At 48.2% G+C, this 23,528-nt stretch overlaps 2 protein-coding genes across 5 annotated transcripts in view; both read right to left on the reverse strand.

Annotated features, from left to right (window-relative positions):
• TRIM3 (tripartite motif containing 3) overlaps positions 1 to 16,453 on the reverse strand; it is a 27,861-nt gene extending 11,408 nt beyond the window's left edge. Inside the window, exons 1-2 of one of the 4 annotated variants that reach the window (XM_066250825.1) lie at positions 16,247 to 16,453; positions 7,429 to 7,594 (exon numbers count right to left, since the gene is read on the reverse strand). In XM_066250825.1, coding sequence (XP_066106922.1) covers positions 7,429 to 7,559 — 131 coding nt within the window. In that variant the 5' untranslated portion in view covers positions 7,560 to 7,594; positions 16,247 to 16,453. Of the gene's footprint in view, positions 1 to 7,428; positions 7,595 to 10,072; positions 10,096 to 12,637; positions 12,660 to 16,220 lie in introns of those variants that run through there. The other 3 variants (XM_066250826.1, XM_066250828.1, XM_066250827.1) reach the window with 3 other exon arrangements.
• Positions 16,454 to 18,685: 2,232 nt separating this feature from the next.
• Positions 18,686 to 23,491, reverse strand: ARFIP2 (ADP ribosylation factor interacting protein 2). Its single transcript, XM_066250830.1, has 8 exons — positions 23,345 to 23,491; positions 22,428 to 22,568; positions 22,077 to 22,173; positions 21,225 to 21,343; positions 20,827 to 21,048; positions 20,133 to 20,290; positions 19,815 to 19,989; positions 18,686 to 19,451 (listed from the first exon to the last, which is right to left on the reverse strand). The coding sequence occupies exons 2-8, from the start codon at positions 22,524 to 22,526 to the stop codon at positions 19,296 to 19,298; spliced, it is 1,026 nt and encodes a 341-aa protein (XP_066106927.1). The 5' UTR covers positions 22,527 to 22,568; positions 23,345 to 23,491; the 3' UTR covers positions 18,686 to 19,295.
• Positions 23,492 to 23,528: the final 37 nt, after the last annotated feature.

Here is a 23,528-nt window from a genome sequence, read left to right on the forward strand (position 1 = left end):
ACATATGAGAAAGCAATCAATGAACAACTATGGTGTCGCAACGAGAAACTGATGATTGATGCTTCCCATCTCTCTCCGTTCCTGTCTGTCTGTCCCTGTCTATCCCTCTCTCTGACTCTCTCTCTGTCTCTGAAAAAAAAAAAAAGAAACAGCTTGAAATGGCTGGAGACCAAGTCCAAGATGAGGAACGGTTAACAGGAGTATGGAGAGAGGTAGGGGCAGTTTATAGAGAGCCTGTGGGCCATACCAAGGAGCTTAGAAGCCACTGCAACCGCAAAAGGGAGCCACTGGAGCATTGGAGGGCTAGGTTTATGTTTTATCAAGCTCTTCTTCACTGCCTCTCGGGGAGGGTGAATGTGAATGTGACCAGACAGCAGACAAGGGATGGGATCATCATTGGCATTATCCAATCACCATTTATTGAGCACTGTACTTTTACACTTTGTTTATGTAAACAGACTCAGAAGGGGTAAGTGGTCCAAGGTAACAAACTAGTGAGCACTGGAGCCTGGGTCCAAATACAAAGCAAAGCATATGCTTAACCAAGATACTCTTATAATAGTTTAGGCAACAGCCTGACCTGTGGTGGCACAGTGGAGAAAGTGTTGACCTGGAACGCTGAGGTCACTGGTTCAAAACCCTGGCTTGCCTGGTCAAGGCACATATGGGAGTTGATGCGTCTTGCTCTTCCTCCTTTCTCTCTCTCTCTCTCTCACTCTCTCTCCTCTCTAAAATAAATAAATAAATAAAAATTTATAGTCTTCTTTAAAAAAAAATAGTTTAGGCAAAAGATGAAAAGACCTGGATTTAGGCAGTAACAATATAGACAGACTAAGGTGGAACAAATTTGAGAAGTATTTAAGAAGTACAGCCAGGAGGAGGTATTGTCTTATTAGCTATGAAGAGTGAGAGATGAGTCTTGGTTGACTCCTAGCTTACATCACTGAGTGGATGGTGGTGGCATTCACTATAATGAGAAACACAGAAAGAGGAGTGATTTATAGGGAAGTTCAGATTGATCTGGCTGAGTTTACTGTAACAGAAGACATCCAGGTAGAAGGGACCTGTAGAGAGCTGGGGAGAAGGCAGGTTAGAGATATAGATGAGGCTGCCATTAACATTTAGATGGCCTCTGTGGCAATGGGAGAGGATTCAATTAGCCAAGAAGGGGTAGGCAGTGATAAGAGCAGACAGAGCACAGAGCAGGTACTGAATGAGGGGAGCAGAGATCAATGGGCAGAGAGGCAGGGAGAGACAGTTTCAGAGGAGCAATGTGAGTGGCATATTCTAGGAGGAACTGAGTAGTTATCATTGTCTAAAGCAGCTGAGGAGTCAGGGAACATTAAGGACCAGGAAATGCCCATCAAATTTGGCAAATGTGAGAGTACTTTTGTCTGTAGGGAAAACAGATTGGAGTAGTAGTGGAAGAAAAGCTTGACCACTGCCAGCTGAAGAGAAAACAGGAGGTTGGAAGTTAGAGTAAGGGGGCTGAGAGATCGAATGGCAGCTGGGAGGGTGGGGGGGACAGGGACAAAGGAACCGACAGTTCTTATCTGTTTGTAATGGGAGCCTTGAACGTGTTTATAAATGGAGGGGCCAGTAGAGGAGAGGTGAAAGAGACTAGAAGACACGGGGGAAGGTCTAGGGATGGGGAAGTGGCTCAGATTGGTCTGAAGGAAAGGAATGGACCACATCCTCTGGAGGAGGGAAAACAGAGGTGGATGTACTTGAACACGGAAGCAAAGTTACAGAGTCTGCCTAACTTACTTCAGGCAAGATCTGCTGCTGAGAATGAAGAAGAGAAGATTGTGGAGAACAGGAGGGCTGGGATTACTCACTGAAGGGAAGAGGGGAAGCTTACAGACTGAGGGCAGCATGTTTGGAGACCATGAATTTGTGGAGGGAAGATCTGCATGCTGTAAACTTTCCCACATACCTTCAATATCGTCTGCTAATGTTCTCTATACCTCTTGATTTGAACTAATTAATTTTTATTTATTTCACAAGCAGCATGTATGTGCCAGGCACGACTCTAAGTGCTTCACAAATATTAACTTATTTGTGGCCTAGTTTCTCTGCAGCCCTCTCAAGCAGAGTGGTTTTCCTCTCATACTCCACATTCCTTAGGGCTAGAAGGTAGGGTTGTCTTCCCCACCCCCAACTACAACATTCCTAAACTATTATTCAGCTCTTTGAAAGCTCATGCCTTCTGTCTACACCCTCCCCCCTTTTCATTGTCTCTACTAACTTAATGGTTGCTTCCCCAGCCTCTAAAGTTTTTCGTCTGGCTTACTCTCTCCTGTTAACCCCTGTCCCATTACCCTAGCTTAGATCACCGAATAAACCCCCAACATACATACTTCTGCCATCAGTCCCAGTAGCTCTGACATCTATAAGGTGAGCCATCCACTATCAGGTTTTCTTAGTTCCCTGATCTCCTCACCCCCTATGATCTTTTCCTCAACTTCACCTCAGCTGTCCACTCCCATGCTCCCACCAGCACCCATATCCGATCGTCACTCATCACTGCATCAACTCTAAAACCTGCATTTCAACCATTCTACTCTGTTCCCCTATAGCTATCTTCCCAGTTCATGGAATCTGGTGTTTCCTCTGCAGAATACCTTCAAACTCATCAAGACCTCCTTCCTCCTTCCTGAGCATACCTGGCTTACAATAGCTTCACAATTGGATTCCTGCTTCCACTCTTCCGCCTCTACAATCCATTCTCAACACTATAACCAGAGTGATCTTTTAAAAAATCTAATTTCTATCATATTATTTCCCTGATAAAATAAATCCTCCAGTGGTTTTACATTGCATTTAGAATAAAATCCAAACACTTTTCCAAAACCACCAAGCTACCCCGTAACTGTCCCGACTCTTTTAGACCTCATGTCATCCCACTTTCCTCCTCACTCAGCCACACTGGCTTCTTTTCTACCATCTGAACAAGCCTGGTTACACTTTCCTTAAGGCCTTTGCATGGAACAATGCAAAGATTTTCCCATTGCCTGGAATAACCTGCACATGTCTTGCCTCCTTCTGAGCCTCAGGTGTCAGGTCAAATATCTCCTCCTCAAGGAAGCCTTCCCTGATGACTCTGTAGAACAACCTCTGTCCCAACAGGGTAGCAACAGCCAGAGGGAAAGGGGTAAGGGTAGAAGTAGGTAGAGGGGAGCAAAGGAAGGAAAATAGGGGTGGAAAGAGACTTTGCATGGGGTTTGGGGGGCAAGATGCTGTTTGTAGACAGTGTTATATTGAGTGAGACACTTGAAACCATGTCAACACAATGAATTAAAAAAAAAAAAAGTAGCCTGACCACGCAGTGGTGCAGTGAATAGAGCGTTGAACTGGGATACAGAGGACTCAGGTTTGAAACCCTGAGGTCGCCAGCTTGAGTGCAGGCTCATTTGGCTTGAGTGCGAGGTTGCTGGCTTGAGCATGGGATCATAGACATGACCCCATAGTTGCTGGCTAGAGTCCAAAGGTTGCTGGCTTGCAGCCTAAGGTCACTGGCTTGAGCCCAAGGTCACTGGCTTGAGCAAGGGGTCACTCTTTCTGCTGTAGCCCCCTGGTCAAGGCACATATGAGAAAGTAATCAATGAACAACTAAGGAGCCGCAATGAAGAATTGATGCTTCTCATCTCTCTCCCTTCCTGTCTGCCTGTCCCTATCTATCCCTCTCTCTGTCACACACAAAAAACGAATAGCCCCTGTACCAAACACCCCCATTTACTTCCTGTTTATTTCCTGCAAAACACTTAGCATAAGATGTGACTCACTTGTTTGATTATTTGCTTGCTAACTGTCCATCACTTCCCACTAGAACGTAAGTTCTTTAAGAGCAGGGATGGACCAAAAGATAAATGAGTGAGTAGTAGGTAAGAGTGAAGGCTCTGCACAATGCTACAAACGATTATACTCCAACAAATTGGAAAACCTAGAAAAAATGCATAAATTCCTAAAAACACACAACCGTCCAAGGTAAATCATGAAGAAACAGAAAATATGAATAGACTGATTACAAGTAATGATACTGAATCAATAATTTAAAAACCCCCCAAAAATCAAAAGTCCAGAACCAGATTTCACATGTGAATTCTACCAAAGATTTGAAGAAGAGTACATTGCTATCCTTCTCAAATTATTCCAAAAAATAAAGATGAAGAAATACTTTCAAGCTCATTTCACAAGGCCAGCAACACCCTGATACCAAAACCAGCCAGAGGTCCCATGAAAAAGGAACATTACAGGCCAGTATTCCTGATGAACATAGATGAAAAATTCTCAATGAAGTATTAGCAAACCAAAATCAAAACACATTAAAAGGATCATACATCATGATCAAGTAGGATTTATTACAGAGATGCAAGGATGGTTTGACATCCACATATCAATCAATGTGATACATCACATTAACAAAACAATAAAAATACATAATTATATCAATAGATGCAGAAAAACATCTGACAAAATTCAACATACATTTATTTATTTATTCATTCATTTTGGGGAAGGGAAAGAGAGACTCCTTTTTTCACTGTTGGTGGGAATGTAAAATGGTACAGCCATTATAGAAAAGAGTATAGAGATTCCTCAAAAAATTAAAAATAGAACCATATGACCCAGCAATTACACTTCTGGGCATTATCAGAAGACAAGGAAAACACCAATTTGAAGACATATGGGCACCCCTATGGTCACTGAAATATATTCACAATAGCCAGGTTAGTATTCACTGATGGGTGAATGAATGAAGAAGACATGGTGTGTGTGTGCACACATACATAATACATACATAAACAGTAGAATATAATCCAGACATTAAATAAAACTAAATCTCTTCATTTGCACAAACATGGATGGACCAAGAGGGTACTATGCTAAGTGAAATAAGGCAGAAAAAGACAAATACCATGTGATTTCACTAATTATGTGGAATCTCAAAAATCAAACCAAACAAACAAAATAAAACAGAAATAAAACTCATACATACAGAAAACAAACAGGTAGTTAACTAGACTGTACAGGAGTTGTGGGAGGGGTGGAGCATGAAATAGGTGAGGGAGATTAAGAGGTACAAACTTCCAGTTATAAAATAAGTCATGGGGATGTAATGAACAGCATAGGGAATACACTCAATAATATTGTAATAACTTTGTATGGTGACAGCAACTAGATTTATCATAGAGATCATTTTGTAATGTACATAAATATTGAATCACTATGATACATATCTGAAACTCATAGAATATTGTATGTCAATAGTACAAAAAAAGAGGCCTGACCTATGGTGGCGCAGGGGATAAAGCGTCGACCTGGAAATGCTGAGGTCGCCGGTTCGAAACCCTGGGCTTGCCTGGTCAAGGCACATATGGGAGTTGATGCTTCCAGCTCCTCCCCCCTTCTCTCTCTCTGTCTCTCTCTCCTCTCTCCCTCTCTGTCTCTCTCTCTCCCTCTCTCTTTCCTCTCTAAAAATGAATAAATAAAATAAAATAAAAATAATACAAAAAAAAGAAAAAAAGACTGAAAAGGTCTGCAGTCAAACCTGGTTTCAGATCTTGACTACTTACTTGCTCTGGAAACATTTCTTAATTACTTAATGACTCTGAACCGTAGTTTCCTGTTCCTTAAAAATGGGGATAATAACATATCTCTTGTGAAGATTAAGTAAATCAATGTATGTAAATCACTTTGCCAGACTTTTGCAAATGGCAAGGAATTGATATACAGTAGCTATTATTATAATTTCTCAAGCACTGGTTTTCTGCAGGAGTGTTTAGTGATCTGGGTGTAAGAAAAGATGCAGAAATGTCTTACTGATCCAGCATTCAGCTTCTGCCACGTGGGTTTAGAAAAGGACAAAGATATGAATAAACTGTGGCAGCCAGTCAGAGGGATAGTCATGGGATCCAGGATGTGTAGGAAAGAAAGGCCAGGATGGATCTGGTGGCTGGGAGAAGGAGAAGCAGTAGAGGGGGCTGGACGTCTATATACAGTCAAAGCTGGTGTACAGTGTGGGGTGATAGGAGCCAGGAGTGGGATACTGAAGTTTATGACCACAGAAGAAGTGATGTTTTTCTGGGTGACAGCAAGATTTGGGGTATTGTTGGGAAAGAGTATGACTGAGGTGACATGGAGAACGTCCTTGGAGAAACAGTCAAGAACCAAGAAGCACAAGTGGATAATGAAGTCACCCAAATTGATGGGAGATCTTGGAAAGGGCAGGAAGGCTGAGACTGTTTCCAGTTGATGAGTGGGAGAGAGCAGTAGAGCTGGAATCTGAAAGAGCGGGCTAGAAGGGAAGCAGAGTCCCTGGGGCAGAGCTAGGTTTCAATGAAAGCAGGAGGCAGAGGGAAGGTGTGGGTGGAGACAATGGTGAGAAGACCCAGGGACCAGGCTACTCAAGATAGAGCAATGAGGAATAATAGCCAGAGAAAGAATATTGTCCAAATTCAGATGTGATCCTGTTTAAAATCCTGCAAAGGCTTCATGGGGCTCTCTGGGCAAAATTCCCTAACAGGGCTGCATGTTCCCTTAGTCTGGCCTCAGCTCTCCTATAGCTTCATGCCATGCCACTCTCAGTCACACCAGCTCGGCTCCTGCATGGCCGGGCTTCCTCGAGGGACTGACCAGACACCGTCCCTCATGCCACACGGCCTTTCCCTATGTTCTTCCTTTTGCCTGCAATGCTCTTACTACTCCCTTCACCTAGTTAACTCCTACTCACCCCCCAGACTGCACCTCAAGGAGCCTTCCCTGATTCTCCAAACTATCAGATCCCACGTGCTAAGCTCTTATAGCTTAATTAGCACTTTATTTGCAGCACTTATTAAGGGTAAAATATTATATTTACCTGTAGCCTGGCGGTATGATTATTTGATTACTTTCTCCTTCACTATACTGTAAGCTCTTTAATTATCATTGTATACCCAGTGTCCAGGAAAGAGCTGGCACATAGTAGTTGCCTGATTTATATAAACATTTAGTGAATGAATGAATAATGGATAAAGCCTAGAGGCTGGAAGGGGGCACCTTTCACTCAGTGCCCCAGGACAACAATGATGATTGGGAGCTCAGAACAGGCCTAGCTTCAAATATCCTCCCACTGGTCACAAATTCTTACGGTGCCAAAGCTAGGTGAGAGTCTCAGCTCTCTATCTAATTTCTCTGGTGCCGTTGAAGGCTGCCTTGGGGTTTGGGAAAGGGACAAAAAGGCCCTATACTGGGCAGGGACCACAGGCCAGTGTTAAGAGCTTCTGGTTCTCTTGTGGGTTCTTGCATCAAACCCTCATCTCCTGTAGGCTGTGGCTCCCCTGCAGGTGTATACAAATTTCCCTCCCCTCTTACAGGTTTACACATGTCACTCCCCTCTCAGGCGGCCCTGCAACGTCTTCCTCCCACCCAGTGCACACTTCCCCTCACCTCTCACAGAAGGTATGCAGGCAAGGCAGAACCTTAGGGCACCGGTACCGATCCAGGCAGATGCTGCATACCAGGAACTGCTTGTCCATAGGCTGGACCTCTGGGCCAGGGCTGTCCTGCCTCTTCGCCATGGTGGCGACAGATGGTTCCTGCCACTCAGAAGAGCCTGTGAATGGAGAGATGGTCAGCACCAGGGAAGTCAGCACTCCCTCCAACACCTGATCCCTACCGCTGAAAGTCCCTGCAGAGAACTAACCCCATTTCTTCCCTGCCAGGGACAGGACAGGCAGTGGTCTAGAAGGTACAGAGTGAAGTAGGTGCGCTGAGCAACCCTTAGTTAAGAGCACAGACTTAGGGTTAGATTGGATTTTAAACCCAGTTCAGCCTCTCACCAGCTATGTGACCCTGGATAATTCATATAACCTCTCTGAGGCTCAGCTTCTTAATTTACAATTACATGAATAACAATGTCTACCTCAACTGGCTGTTTTAAGAATTGCAATAGTGCATGTCAAGTGCATGGTACACAGAGGCCCACACTCTCACTGACAAACCCATTCTTTATCTCCTCTGCCTCCCTCAAATCCTCCTCCAAGAAACCTTTCTGAATGGAGTTTAGTGATCTGGGTGTAAGAAAAAAGAAAAAAAAAGATCTTACCTGCAGCCCCTCCTACCTCTGACCCACCTCTCTACACAACTGCCCAGGATTGCATTCTTTCCCACATCCAATCAGTACCCAGGTCTGTAATTCTGCCTCTCAAATATCTTATCCCCTTTCCTCCAACCACACAGTCTCTGCCCCCAGTATAGGTCACCACCAATTCCCTCCTGAGATGCAGCAATCGCCTTCTAACTGGTATCCTTGTCTCCTCACTTGTGCTCCTCATCCATCCCTCTCGCAGTTAGAATGAGGCTTCTAAAACAGATTCCACCTGACCAGGCGGTGGCACGGTGGATGGGATGTGGAGGACCCAGTTTCAAAACCTCGAGGTTGCCAGCTTTGAGCATGGCTCATCAGCTTGAGCCCAAGGTCGCTGGCTTGAGCAAAGGGTCACTTGGTCTGCTGTAACACCCCCCCCCCCCCCACACACACACACATCAAGGCATGTATGAGAAAACAAACAACGAGAAACTAGGGTGCTGCAGCAAAGAATTGATGCTTCTCATCTCTCTCCCTTCCGGTCTATCTGTCCCTATCTGCCCCTCTCTCTGTCTCTGTCACACACGCACACACACAAAAATTTAAAAAACCACAGATTCCATCTTATCATTAACTTCCTATTTAAATTCCTTCAATGGTTATCTATTGTCCAAAGGGCAAAGTCTAAACTTCTTAAATTTGCCAACAAGGCTTAGCTTTGCCCATAGCTCAGGTCTCATGATTCATGCTCAGTCACACTGATTTCTTTTCTGTTCCTGGAAAACTCCTTGTCCTCTTTGACTGCTGGGCAGTCACACATTCTGTTCCCTCTGTCTGAGATCCTTTTCCAAGCCCCCCTTTGCCTGGCTGACTCCCACTTGTCTTTCCAGTCACCATGTAAATGTCACTTCCTCCAAAAGGTCTTCCCTGATTTCCTGAAATCTGGGCAAAGTGCTCTACTTTTGTGTCCCACTGCACCCTGTGTTTGCTCCATCCTAGCCCATATATACCATGCTGTAACTTTCTGTTACTTCTCTACTTTCTCCACTGTATGCAGAGTTCTTGAAGATAAGCATTTAATATACACTATATATATATATGTGTGTGTGTATAATGTATGTATATTCCTAGCACTTGGTACAGACATTGGGGAAAGAGTGATAAACACAACAGATATTGTCACTGTCCCTGCATTAGAGAGGTGGTGACAGCTATTTTAAAAATTATTTAAAAAAAATAAATACATACTTATAAATTGGGGGAGGGGAGCACTACAAAGAAGGAAAGGATGCTATGAGGAAGAACACTTCTTTTATTGGGTGATCATAGAAGGCCTCTCCAAGTAGGTAACTGTTAATCAGAGCTCTGAGGGATGAAGGAAAATGGTAGGGATGAGAGTGGGGGCACCGGAGAATGAGGGAGGAAAAACATTCTAAGGTAAAGGAACAGCCTGAATGAAAGTTCTTAGAAGACTCATTGAGAAACTGAAAGGACCATGTGGTTAGTGCAAAATGAATAAAAGGCAGGAGGTGAGGTGAGTTTGGGAAGGTAGGCTGAAATAATGAAATAATATCAGGATGGACCTTGATGTTAAGAATCTAGGTTTTTTGCCTGACCAGGCGGTGGCGCAGTGGATAGAGCATTGGACTGGGATGCGGAGGACCCAGGTTCGAGACCCCAAGGTCACCAGCTTGAGCGCGGGCTCATCTGGTTTGAGCAGAGTTCACCAGCTTGGCCCCAAGGTCGCTGGCTCGAGCAAGGGGTTACTCGCTCTGCTGAAGGCCCGTGGTCAAGGCACATATAAGAAAGCAATCAATGAACAAACTAAGGTGTCACAACGAAAAACTAATGATTGATGCTTCTCATCCCTCTCCTTTCCTGTCTGTCTGTCCCTCTCTCTGACTCTCTCTCTGTCTCTGTAAATACAAAAAAAAAGAATCTAGGTTTTCTCCTAAATTGGGAAAGAAATGATGCAATTTACAAAAAATAAAAATGCTGCCTGACCTGTGGTGGCACAGTGGATAAAGTGTCGACTTGGAATGCCGAGGTCGCCAGTTCAAAATGCTGGGCTTGCCTGGTCAAGGCACATATGGGAGTTGATGCTTCCTGCCCCCTTCTACTCTCTCTCTGTCTCTTTCTGTTTCTCCTCTCTAAAAAAATGAATAAATTAAAAATAAATAAAAATGCCTTAAAAAGTTACTTTGGCAGCTCTGAGGAATGAAGAGGAACCAGAGTAGTGGAAGCAGGAAGACCAGTTAGGAGGCTACCCTAGTCTTCAGGAAGACGATTCTGATTCTGGGTATTAGCAGAGCTATAGGAAAAGGGTGGACTGATCTGAGAAATACTCTTGAGGATGAATCAAAAAGGACACCATGGTGGATTGGATGTGAGAGGGAAGAAGGAATGTCAATAATGACTCTCAGGTTGAGCAAATGGTGGGCCATGCATAGAGACAGCGAAAGCTGAGGAGGGGAGTTGGAACATTCTGTTTTAGGCATGCTAAGTCTGAGGTGCCTAATGACCAGGTAGAGATGTCAAGTAAGCAACAGAAAATAGGAGTTCAATGGAGAGGTCTGGGCTGGTTACTAATGGCACTTAAGAGTGTCCACCAGATTTGGTCATGGTGGAATGGCAGGGACAGAAGCCAGGTTAGAATGACTAAAGAATAAATGAAGATGAAGAAATTAATGCAGTGGATGTAGACAATTAATGAGAGAAATATTGCCACGAAGAGAAGCAGAAACATAGCTGGAGTACTTCAAAACAGGCAGTGACTAGCAGCCCAGCTACATGCATCATGGGCCTCTCTGAAGGGAACAGATGAACGAATATACGCATGCACGCAGTGGGGCTGGTCCAGAGACTCTGCCCGGCGTGAGGAGGGGCCAGAGAGAAGCTGAGCTGTGTGTGCCTTCTGTTTGAGTGAGGGTGGGCATGGGAAGGCTAGGAAGGCCATGTCTGAGAGCATCCTCTGCTGACGTGGGCACTGGGATTCTGAAGTTCCCTCTCCAGAGGTGATGAGTTCTGAAGCTGGAAACTTAATACAAAGACAACATAGCAGGAAGAACAACAGATTGAGGGTTGGTGGAAGGAACAGGAGGCCTCAGCCAAGCTGAAGCTTCTGTCTGGTGAAGGGGAGGGCAGGGAGGAAGAGTAGGAGTGGTCTGCTGGGCCCTGCTGGGGCAGCTGATGTCAGGCTCCACCCTCTCCAGGCCCAAGGGGCTCTCCCAGCCAGTCACAAAGGGATGGGGATTGGGCTACATCCAAGGCCCAACAGCTCCTCCCTCTCTTCCCCTTCCTGCTTCAGTTCCCCACCCAGGCTTGCCCAGCGTGCAGCCGCTGAGGCCACAGCCCTGCCTGGATCACTGATTCCCTTCTTCTCCTAGACTCCTACTTTCACCTTTCCCATCCCACTGTGCCCTAGAGATCTGCCCCCAAGGTCCTACAAGTGATGGTTTAAGTGGAGTGTTTATCACAGCAGACACTTGGAGGAACTTGAACTCAGGGCTGAGATTTCACCCTTTCCTCGGGCTGCCTACTGCCATCCCCTTTCCTTTATCCCACCAGTGTAGTATGGCTCAGCAATAAAGGCACCTCATTCCTCATTTGGCATTCATTCAATACCTCTGCTAGGCCTGGGAATACAAAGATAAATAGTCTCAGCTCAGCCTTCATGTATTCCACCAACTAAAAATAGACTACCGCAGTGCAATATGGTGAGGGCTATGATGGGGAAGCACAGATCACTTCAGGAGCACAGAGGGTCACCTAGCCTAGAAAGGGGTTGGGGGAGAGGGACACTGGAGGTTGGAGTTCAAGGAAATTCTGGAGAAAGTGTCATTCAAGCAGAGAAGTCCAGGGTGAGTGAGAGTTACAGATAACAGTGCCTTCTGCATCAGGAGACTGAATCGTACACTGGGACAGGGGTGGGCTAAGACACAAGACGGGTTGGTAGGCAGGAGCTAGATCACACATGCTTTGTTCGCCTTATGAAAGAGTTTAGACTTACCCTTTCCTGCTAGATGAAGGCTTTAACCAAAGAGAAAAAGAAAACTTTAAGGGCAAGGGAGGGAGTGAAAAGGGTTCAAGTATGGAGTGATAGAGCCACAACAGTACATTTTTTACTGCTGTGTGGAAAATTGTTTGGAGGAGATGCAAAAAGTTATTGAGATGGAAAGTTAAGAGACTGCTATGATATTCCAGAGGAGAGATGATGGTGGGATTGACCAGGGAAGTAGCAAAGGGTTGATTGAGAGAAGGAGATGTCATAGGGAGGAATCAACAGAACTTGATGGCTAGATAGCTTGATGTGCAGAGTAGAGGGAGAAGAGAGAATTTGGGATGACTCCTAGTTTTCTGACCTGGAAAAAGAGCAGTTCGGATGAGAGGGTGATAAGTTCAGCATTTAATAAGATGTATCTGTGGAGTGTATGAGATACTCAAGTGGAGAGATTCAGCTAGCAGCTGGAAAGATAGGCTGCAGCCTAGGAAAGACGTCTGACCTGGAGATACAGATCTGGCAGCTGCTGGTGTAGATGGTGCCTGAAGCCATGAAAGTAGATGACTCACCCAGAGGAGAAAGGACAGCCTCGACTGTGCCCTAAGGAACCGCAACATTTAAGGCAGGGGTCCCCAAACTAGAGCCCACGGCATGCGGCCCCCTGAGGCCATTTATCCGCCCCCGCCGCACACCCGGAAGGGGCACCTCTTTCATTGGTGGTCAGTGAGAGGAGCATAGTTCCCATTGAAATACTGGTCAGTTTGTTGATTTAAATTTACTTGTTCTTTATTTTAAATATTGTATTTGTTCCCGTTTTGTTTTTTTTACTTTAAATTAAGATATGTGCAGTGTGCATAGGGATTTGTTCATAGTTTTTTTTATAGTCCGGCCCTCCAACGGTCTGAGGGACAGTGAACTGGCCCCCTGTGTAAAAAGTTTGGGGACCCCTGATTTAAGGGATAGACCCAGGAAGCAAAGCCTGCAAGAAGTTGGGAAGGTGTAGTCAGAGATAGGAGAAGCAAAAAAGAGAGAGACTGTGAAGGCCAATGGACAATAAGGCTTCATGGACAAGGAAACAATCTCATTGTGAAATGCTGCAGAAAGGTCCCATGATTTAAAGCCCAGGAGAAGCTGTCAGGGAGCTTGGTTTCAGGGGCTGGAAGAGAGGAAGCCAGATCCAAGGGGCTGAGGAGGAAGTTGACTTGTGAGCAAACAAAGACAGCCAGTGCTGCTGACTGCACTGGATGCTTGACATCTGCAGAGGATGTGTTCAGTTTCTCCAAATTCTCAAACAGCATCTAATTTCCCCCATGACTTCCTCCTACAACCTCAGGAGAGTCCCAGATTTACACAGCTGGGAGTGGAGGTAGATAACCAAAGCGTTGTTAAAAAGTGGCTGAAAGAGCTCATCTAGGCTCACTTGCTTCCTAAAATGACTCACTTCTGTTCCCTAGCCTCCAAATATAATTGATTATTTGAGGCCTCAGCAAAATGTCAAATGACTGCCAGTTAGTCTTTTGGGTTTCTTTGGGACAGATGAAGCCTAGGAGGAAGTCAAGTCCTCAAAGCCAAGGACTCTTTTCAGTATGATTGGCAAGGAAAGAGAGTGATGGAATTTACAGTACCATCTCCCCCACCACTGCCAGACTGGGTAGGTGAATAAACTATTCAATCAGCTGATCAACCAACCCATCAATCAAATTTCTCCAGGCACACTCTAGACTAGACTCTTCAACTGGCAAATGGAGATGCAAAGTTGAACAAGACATATTCCCTGTCCTCTACAAGCTCTCAGACCTGTGTGGAAAGACTTGGAAATAAATTACTACAATGTGGTGTCATGATATTGACATATTCAAACTGCTAAGACAGCAGAGGGGGGAAGTCTCTAAGTCAGAAGGTGGTTTGGAGAAAGAAGAGATCCTCATAGGAAAGGATATCTGAGCTGGCTGGCTCTTGAGGGACAAATAGGAGTTTAACAGGTACATTGGGAAGCTGAGCAAAAGAACAGAAGCATGAAAACTTAAGAAACATGGGCCAGTTGGGCAAGAGCACGAGACTCAAAGGGTAGAGGCTGTGCTCGATGCTTTCACGATCACGCAGTGCGAGTTCTCCACTTGCTCCCTGGCTGTTCCTTCACTGCCCATTCCTTAAATATCTAGTTCTCCAGGGCTTTGTTCTAGGGCCTCTTCTTTCACTTTCATACTCTGCCAGGGAAATCTTATCATTTCCCAGGGTTTTAGTTACTAGCCACTTGCTAGTGAACCCCACAGCCTTATCTTCAGTGCAGAACACTTTTTTGAACCCCAGACCTGTATATCCAGCTATATCTTAGACACCTCTACAGGGAAGATGCATGGAAGACGCACTGAATTCATTTCCCCTTAACCTGCTCTTCCTGCTGGTTTCTCATCTCAATAAAAGGCACCACCATCCATCTAACCACACCAACCCTAGGAGTCTTCTTAGTTCTTCACCTTTCGGATGCAAGCTATGACTATTCTTATTCTGACTCTAAAATGTGTCTAGGTTAAGAAGGGTCAGGAGATATAGGAGCTAGCCCCCTGACTGTCACTAATTTCACAAAGGCAAGGTAAGACTGGGCAAATTCCTACTCCAAACCCTTACTTGTAAACTGGGGGTATGTTTTTGTTCCCCAAATCTGAGATTCCCAAGGTTCTCTTTACAGTCAAAGTTCCCTAAAGATTGTAATGTGTGCTCACGCTTAAACCCATCTTGTACTACCTTGAGGATTTGACTGATGGTTTCCATGGTAAGGCTAGATATGTTAGAGGGTGGCTGCAGTTGACCCCATCTCCGTACCAAAATAAATGTTTGTTGAGTTTAGGGAACCCATGAAACTCCCTCTGGGCACCCTCTATTCTAGTTGTATCATCTAGCTGTTTTTCAGAACTCAGGCTGTACTATCCCAACTATGGGCCTTTGCCCAAGCTCTTCTCTTAGCAAAAATGCCATTGTCCCTTATGTGGCAGAGGCAGCACCTGGCATATAGAGGATGCTCAGTACACACTGGTGACAGGAGAGCCATGTTTAAATCACTGCAGTTCCCTCTCACCAGGCAGAGAGGCGAAAGCAAATGTAATAACAAGATAAATGAACAAAGCTCCAAGGGAAAAGACCTCCACTTAACATAAAGCTTTCCCATAGCATAAGGTAGTAAGTGCTCTGTCACTGGAGGCATACAAGCCAAGAGAGGCAGGGCACCTGTCAGGCCTGCAGCTGATTCCAATTCTGCAGTAAATCAGAGCCCAGCTTAAAGGATGAACGGGCGCTGGCGAGCTGGACAGACAAGCAGGGAGAGACTGGTGAAAAAGACCCCTGCACCTGCTCCAACTTCCCAGATCACATCTTCATACTGGGGCCAATCCGGTGTTCATGCTGTCCACATAAGAAACCCCCATACCAGCAACAAGCCCAGGGCCTGTCTTCAGTCAGAATGACCTCCCTGGGGTGCATGCAGCCTGCTCTTCCAACCTGCAGCCATCTGTCCCTGCAGGTTTGCAGCCCAGGATCTGTAGCCAAGTCCAGAAGGGAGGAGACCAGACCAGGGAGGGGCCTGGGGTCCTTCAGGCAGGGCCCTGGCTGCGGAGGGGTCCTTTCCTACAAGAAACAGCCTCCGGAGGAGGCTTCCTGTGCAGGGAGCAGTGCTAGAAGAGGAAAGTGTCCTCCATCCTAGCTGGTGGGCCTTTTGGCGCCTGAGGAGGATGGAGTGGGGGCGGGGTGGGGGAGAGTAAGGGGTATAAGTGTCTGCACCAGGGGGAAAGGAATCCTCAGACAAACTGGGCCACAAGATTCCAAAGTCCCACTCAGTAACACCCCCCTACCCACCACCACCCTCCGCCGCAGCGTTCCACACCCTCCGCCAACATACACAAGCTCCCAAACCTTGCACTCCTCCAAGGAACCATCACCAATCCACCCGCGCCTGCCCCCCTCAAACATGGACCTCACGTGAGAAGCCACAGCCCGAAGAATCCCCCCACTGCCCCCACTGACATAGTCACGCCTCACGTGGACAGAGACAGTCACAGCCTTTGAGAAGCATCTGTGCTCCCAACGACAGACACCCGGACGGACACACGGCCGCTCCGACCCGGCCCCAGACCAGGGCAGACCTGGATACAAACGCACCCTTGGGGGCCGCTCGTCACACTCACCGCGGCGGAGCAGGATGGGAGGGCCGAGGCCCTGACTGCGGCCACTCCGAGGGGCCCGCGGCGCTGCCCGCGCTGCCCCCACTGCCAGTGCCCGTCTGCCCCGCCCTGGCCGCGGCGCCGCCCCACGTCCCGCGCCTCCGCGGGTCCTCGCGCCGGCGCCGCTGCCGGACCCCGCCGCACAGGCCGGAGGGAGGGGTCGGGGCGGGGCTGCGGCCAGCCCCGGGAGGGGACGGCTCGAGGACTGAAGACCCACCCACGCCCCGCCTGCCACCGCGCAGGCCCCGCCCTCCCCGCCCCGCCTGCACCGTTCCCCCCAGCCATCGGAGCCTCTGCGAGAAGTGGCACCGCAGGCGGCCTGAGGTGCCCGAGAGCCGGATCCCGGATCCCGGATCCCGGATCCTCGGTCCCAGATTCTCGCCAGCTGTCTGTGGCTGCCCACGCCTCCAGGGTAGGGTTGCATAGTAGATCTCAGAGACTGGGATTAAGCTCTGTCAAGACGAGGCAAACTGGACAGCAGGGATTTCGGACTCTGGGAGCGGGTCTGGAGGTGCCCTTCCCAGCTTTCTGGGAGTGGGGGCTCCTACGGAATATGCTAGCGTGGTTTTTGTTGATCATGGGAAACAGAAATCATCTGTACCTCGGCACGGATATCTGGGCGGCGAAGGGCCCCAAGGTGGAAAGGCAGTACCCAGAGCTCTGGAAGGGGCTGACGGGGTAGAAAGGTAGGGACGACTTGATTCGAGTCTAGTTGCTTGGGTCTCCCTCAGGAGCACCCTCGTGAGGAAATTATGGTTCAGATCATCCAGAGACTCCTTTCTACACTCCAAAAACCAGAGCAATTCTCGGAATGATTGCATTGTGCAAAAACAGCCCCCGTGGATAATAATGAAAGTTGTAACAACAGTTAACAGGGACTGAGTGCTTATACACGTAACGAATCACTTTACATATATTATCTCCTTTAATACTCATAATGTTAATAGGTAGTTTCTTTTATTAGCTGTCTTTTACAACGAAAGACGTTAACCCTGATCACTTAGCCAGAAAGTGGTGTAACCAGGGTTTGAGCTCTGCGTTTAGGTCCTGCCTCCAGTCACTTGGAAATTCAGTACCTTTCATGTTGAAAAATGCCCAGTGGGTCATAAGATAGGGACTTGCATGTGGGCTACCCCTCTCCTAACAATCAAGCTCCAGATGACTGCAGGCTGACCAGAGCCCAAGAAGCCTGCCTGAGAGCTACAGTATCTATGACAAAGGCAACATGGGGCCGCTGCTGGATCTCAGTGCTCTGAGGATCTGACTGGGTTGAACCCTTCCTTCAGCCCTCCACACAGGTAGGGGGAATGTTGAAACAGTCCAGAGCTCTCCTTAGCTAAAGCGCAGAGGTGATGGCACCTAGGCTCTGACTAAATGAAAGTTCTAGGGAGCTTTCTTGCCTTAGACAAGGTTCAGATTTGGGCTCAACATTTTGGTGCAGTAGAGCCCTGGAAACTACCTCAACCTCTCACCCACTTGAGTTTAGGCACCTGGCACAGGTGCTCCAGGGCTTGTGATGCCCTCCAGACAAGAATACTTGTTTCGAAGGTTGGGCCAGAGATACCAGACCACCCAGTATGAAGAAACTGGGGTCTGTATTACACTATTTTAAGCCTTGTCAGGACGACTACTTTCCTCAACTCTACGACTTCCTATATGTCATCAAACTTCTGCTGAAAAAGCTTCAGTCCGCCTTCTTTAAAGGGTAAAAGTCCTTAATTGGCCTGAAAAGGCAGTGATTTCTTACCATCTTACCCCTGTAGTCTTCCTTCCCCTTTCTTCTCTCTTTCCATTTACTCAATTGCTCCCCAATTCCTATTCAGAGCCTTCAACATATTGGCCCCTCATCCTAGAGTGCTCTTTCTGGCTGTCTACTCATCCTTGAAGTCTGTTTTCAAGTTGACATGTTTATTTCCAACAATCTAGGCTAGATGCACCTCCTCTCTGCTCCCATAGCTCCCTATACTTCTGTATCCTAATCCTTATCACAGTATTGTAGTTGCCTGGTTACTTGTCTCTGTTCCTCACTAGACCATAGCACTGCGGGGAGGGACATGTTTTACTCACTGATGGTTCCCCAGGGTCTAGTGCAGTGCCAGGCAGATAAAAACACTCAGTAAATATTTTCTGTATGAATGAATGTATAATGAAGGTCAGCAGGCACAACCCCCTTGGGCTCTGTGCTCTTAAGATCCTTAACTATCTTGGTGCTGGCCAAAAAGGCAAATGCTTTGGCTCCAACTGGGCCTGGGGAAGGAATGGGTCTTCAGACTGTTCATGAAGCTGACTTCAGTTGTCTGGCCTCAGCTTTTCCGACTTGATAGGATTTTGGAGTATGTTTAGACTGAGCATTTCTCCACCCAGCCCACCCTCCTAGAGTCCCCACAAACTGACCTCACTGGGCCTGCTTTTACGAAAGGTTTATTCCTAGTGCTAGGTCCCAATCTTCCAGGGCTCTCAGCACAATTAAACTGGGTAGATGAAGGGAGGCCCATTAAGATGCAGGGCCAGAAACTTGGCTCCCCATTATGCCCACCCCTTTGGTCCCAGTCCCTTTCTCTGCAATGGGCACGCATGGAGGAGGGACGAAGGTTATTGGAGGCAACATCATTGGCCCAGGGGAGCCCAAGAAGAGCTGCCATTGGCTGACAGGGCCTTTTTGAGGCTCTGCCATTGGTCAGGGGCCACACCCCAACAGGGGGGGGCTAGGCCTGAGGAGTGATGCCATTGGCCAGGAAGTAGTTTCATCATAGCCTTTGGCTGTGGAGTGGAAGGAAAAGATCTGGGAATGAAGCCCAGTGGCCAGGAAGATAAAGGACAGGGCAGCAGCTGCTGGGCTTGCAGGCCCCCTCCCTAAGCCACAGCAATGTGGGCAAAACTGGTGTCAGGTCCCAGCCAGGGAAAAGGAGCCCAAGCCAGAGGGCAGGTAGTAGGGATGTTCCATGTCTGATCTCCCACACCCTGGGACTGCCCCTCCCAGTGTCCTTAATAGCCAGGTTGGGCTGGGAGCAGCTCACTGCTCCTCTAGCCAGGAGGGCTTCTCAGCTCCTGGAGGCCTCAGCTTGATGTTGAACTGCTGCAGGGTCTGTTCCAGTTGTTTCTGGTTCCCAGCAAAGTAGGAGGACACGGCATTGTGGAAGAGCAGCAGCTGCTTGTGCATCACCTTGATCTGGGGGTCCAGAGGCACATGGACTCTGCTCTGACAGTGCTTTTAGGGTGGGAGCTGAACTCCACCAAGGGAGTCAAAGGACAAGGGTCAATCTGATGGGAGAATGCTGACTTGATTAGCTGGGTTTAGGGTTCTGATAGTACAGCTCAGGGTGTCATTTTTCTATCATGATCCTGGGACCAGCAGCCAATTCAACAGAAAAGGGCCAGGGATTGGAAGAAGGGAAACCTGGGGTTGAGGAAGACTAGGGGGCAGATCCCACTCCTTAATTAGGGATCTTAGTTTTCCTAACCAAAGATGATGGGGGAGGGTCAGTGTTACAGATGGGAAGGTGTGCTGGGGTCAAAGGGTTGGGGTTGGCACCTTGTTTTCTTCCAGGAACTTGAGCTTGATGGCCACATCTCCCCGCAGCTTCTCATATTTGTCCCGATGGGCCTGGAAAGTGGCCTGGGCATTCTCAAGTCGACCACGTGTCCCTGCATCCCGGGGACCTAGGCTCAGCTCCTCTAAGTCTGTTCGGTAAGCATCATATTCCAGCCTGGAGAGGGGATGATAGAGGCTCATCTCCACCCCTTTGTCCTTCACATTCTCCTTTAAGTTCTGAATTCTTATGCCCCTAATCTCAGACTTCCACCCAAGCCAGCCAATTCCCCAAACCCTAGGCGCTGCCAGTTCCCACACCTGGCAGCCTCGTACTGTTTGACAGTCATGAGTGTGTCTTCCATGGTCTTGGTGACCAAAGTGTTGATGCTAGAAACAAAGAAGTTCACAGCCCCTAGTAGTGTCTCTCCATTCTTGCACAGCAACTTCTGTGTCTCTGCATTGTAGCCAAATTCCTCCTGAGGACAGAAGGGAGGGACAGGCCTTAAGAAAGAATCCTACCTGACTGGAGCAGTAGGGCCCTTCATTCCCCTCTTCTCCAGGGAGGAAGCAGCCATCAAGACTGAATCAACCAAGGACTGCCTCCAGCAAGGCTCTCTTAGCCAGAAAGTTAGTGGGGCCACCCCGGGGGTGCCTGGGTAGGAATGTGCGGTGGGGTTCTCAGATAAGTTCACAGGGCTAGAACAGAGAAAGCTAGTGCAGCAGGCAAGGGAGGGGCTCGGATTAGGCTGAGCACCAAAGGCATTCTCATCAATGCAGAGAAAGGTTACTTGCGAGGCACCTAGTATGCCACCTCCCCCAGCCCCTCCGACTTCTGGACCTTTGTACAAACCCTCAGGCTGCCTCCACAGGTGAGTGCTGCTGGGGGCAGGGCTGGGCCCACCCTGGAGGGGTTCTCCCTCTGGGCTGCAGGAGGAGGGAGGGAGGCTGTGGGGTGACTGCCTGGGAGGGCCTGGGCCCAGTCTCCCCACCCTTTTTGGCCTGGCTGAGGCACCTGAAGTTCTGGGGACTTCTGGCTGAGGTCAGCAAAGGCGTCACCTAGTGCATGCTGGGTCTGCAGCAGGCTGTAGAGGTGGGCTGTCAGTGCCCGGCCCAGCTGCAGGACACTCTCATACTTGCGCTTCGTCTCACGCAGCAACTCAATCTGCAGCTCTAGCTCCAGGTCCACAGTCCGGGAGCCTCGGCCAAATCGCTCTGATAACAGCTGCTTTGTGCACTGATTGGGAAGTGGGGGAATAGGTCAGAGACCCTAGCACCCTGCCCCCACAACAGGTATCTATCCCAGCATACCCAGGCTCCTACTTTCAGCCATAGATGGAATATTAGGATCTGGGAACAGGGAAAAAGGTACCTGGGGGAGTTTAGGGGAAGGGAGAGGTGCTTGAATCCCACCTTATATGTGTTGATGCCCCATTTCTTGACGATGTCAAACTTCTCTCCAGCGATGCCCCGAGCCACTTCATCTCCGGGGCCAGCAGGAGTGGCACTGTGAGAGGGATGGCGGCCAGACCCTAAAGGACCAAGTTCTCTGATACCAGCGTCTCTCAGACACAATCAGACACATCTGTGGCTCCACACATACTTCCCTCCCAGCACCTGAAAATGACTTCCCTGAAGGAGCAGAAGCTAGAGACAATTGGATTCTCCTACTCACTAGGAGGAACTCATCTTGTGCCCTGAGACCCAAATCCCAACAGACATCTGGCCTCCTTCTGAGGCGGTGCTGGGGACTGGAGATAGGGGGAGGAAGGAGGGATCTGCTGGTGTATGGGGGCAGAGGAAACAGAATGAATGCGAGGGTGGGGTGGGAGGTCAAAGATCGTGGGTCCTGGTAACAGGAAACCTGGGTGACATTTTCAAGTGGAATCCTAGTCAATATAAGATTCAGGGCTGTTTATTCCTCTGAACCTTAGAGTCTAAAGTAAAATGTTGAGAAGTCTCATAAAGTTCCAAATCAGCATCAAGCTCTAGAGCAGGGTGAACTTCTGTGGAACACAGTTGTTCACTTGACTCAGGTGGTGGCAGCAGAAAAAGGGTGCATCTCAGGGGAAAGGGGAAATGGGAGAGTTGGACAAGCCTGGGAATTGGCCTTGGGGCGAGGAGGGTCCATATGGGTCATACTACCAGAGGTTTCCAAGATCTCTAGAAATAATTCAAGCTTTCTTAGACATATCCTGCGCTTCCCAGAACCATTCCTCTCCCTCTTTCCACTTAAGCTTCTTGTCCTGTTCTAATCATTCATACCTGTGGGAATGAGTCCATCACCAGAGCCCCCATAGCCACCAGACACAATGCTGGTTTCATTGAGGTTGGGTCCTGACACCATCACCTGCTGGAGGTCCTATAGGCGACAAGAGGGGGCTTCAGGAACATAGGGGCAGCTGAAGCATTTTAGGGGTGAGAACAAGCTTGGACTGAAGCATCATAGGGAGAGCACACAAGGGAAGTCTGCACAGAATCAGAATGAAGAATTGTAAAAAGATTGAAAGAAATTAGATAAGTTAGGGAAGGCTACTAGAATAGAGTGAGAGCCCAAGGTTTATGAGTTGGGATTTCTAAATTGAAATAATGAGGAGAAGAATCAAACAGAAGCACCTGCTCCAGCCCATCATCCTCAGGAAGCTGCCCAGCTTCGCCATTCCCATGGATAGGGATCTCCATCGTGGCTGCCTTCCCTAGGATACCGTCCGTCATGGCTAGGGAAGGGACTGGAGTCAGTATCTCCACTCCAGCGCCCTGCAAAACCCAACATAGACAGTTCCGGAAACTGGCCAGGACTTTAGAAGAGAAAGGTCTCCCCTACTACTTCTGAGGGTTCAGAGGCTGTCCCAGGGCTTGAGTGTTCTGGAGTGAGGCTATCACGCCTTTCCTCGGGTGGTATATGTACCTTTTCTCTCGAAGGTGCCTAGTTTTACACATGCACACTCAGGCCTCAGGTGTCTTCTCATGATCCTCCAACACCACCAAGCCTCCGGTGATCATTCATGCATTCAATCATTCAGCAGACACTCACTGAGTACCTACTGTGTGCCATGCACTATTTGAGGCCATGGAAATACAGCAGTGAACAAGATATAAAGTCTGTATTCTCTTGGAGCTTATCCCCATGCAGCTGTTTCTCTCCATCGGGAGATGAACCCCTTTCCAGGGCTCAGGTATGTTATCGACGGCTCGGCCTTTCAAACTCCTTTAGAGTTTTTTCCCCTTTCCTTCAAGTGATCTCTCCCTCCTTTATCCCATGCACCTTCTCCTCTTCCGACCCTCCCCACCAGGCCTTAGTTGAATCAGCTGGTGTACCTTTCCGGCCTCTGGGAAAAGCTTCCTTTTCCCAGGACATAGGCGATCCCTTCCAAAGTCCGTGTGTCTCCCCAGGTGTGTTTCCCTGCCCCCCCACCTCATACACCTGGGCATCAGGTGTGTACTCATCCTTCCCAGGGCTCAGAGGTACCTTGACCTCAAGTCAAGTTCATGCATTCAACTTCCCCTCAAGCAAGTATGTACGCTCCTCTCACCTAGGGCTGGGCCGCTCTCCCCCTCAGGGCGCCAGGCCCCGGCCGCGCGGGGACCTCAGGCTCCAGTTCCCGTCGCGATCCTAGGAGCAGGTCAGGGACTCGGCGGAAGTGACGTCCTCTCGCGGGCAGAAGAAGCCAGCCACGTCGCAAATCATAAGGGCGGAAGTGACGTTCTCTGGGGCAG

Source organism: Saccopteryx bilineata, chromosome 1, assembly GCF_036850765.1.
Source record: "Saccopteryx bilineata isolate mSacBil1 chromosome 1, mSacBil1_pri_phased_curated, whole genome shotgun sequence".
Taxonomy (NCBI): Eukaryota; Metazoa; Chordata; class Mammalia; order Chiroptera; family Emballonuridae; genus Saccopteryx; species Saccopteryx bilineata.

Bases quoted from the DNA above. Each gene is read 5' to 3' on its own strand.
- ARFIP2 (XM_066250830.1), bottom strand. From the start codon at position 22,526: ATGACGGACGGTATCCTAGGGAAGGCAGCCACGATGGAGATCCCTATC. The intron at 19,990-20,132 runs GTGTGGGAACTG...TCCCCTCTCCAG, and splicing joins AAACAGTACGAGGCTGCCAG to GCTGGAATATGATGCTTACC. The intron at 19,452-19,814 runs GTGCCAACCCCA...CTGGACCCCCAG, and splicing joins AGTTCCTGGAAGAAAACAAG to ATCAAGGTGATGCACAAGCA.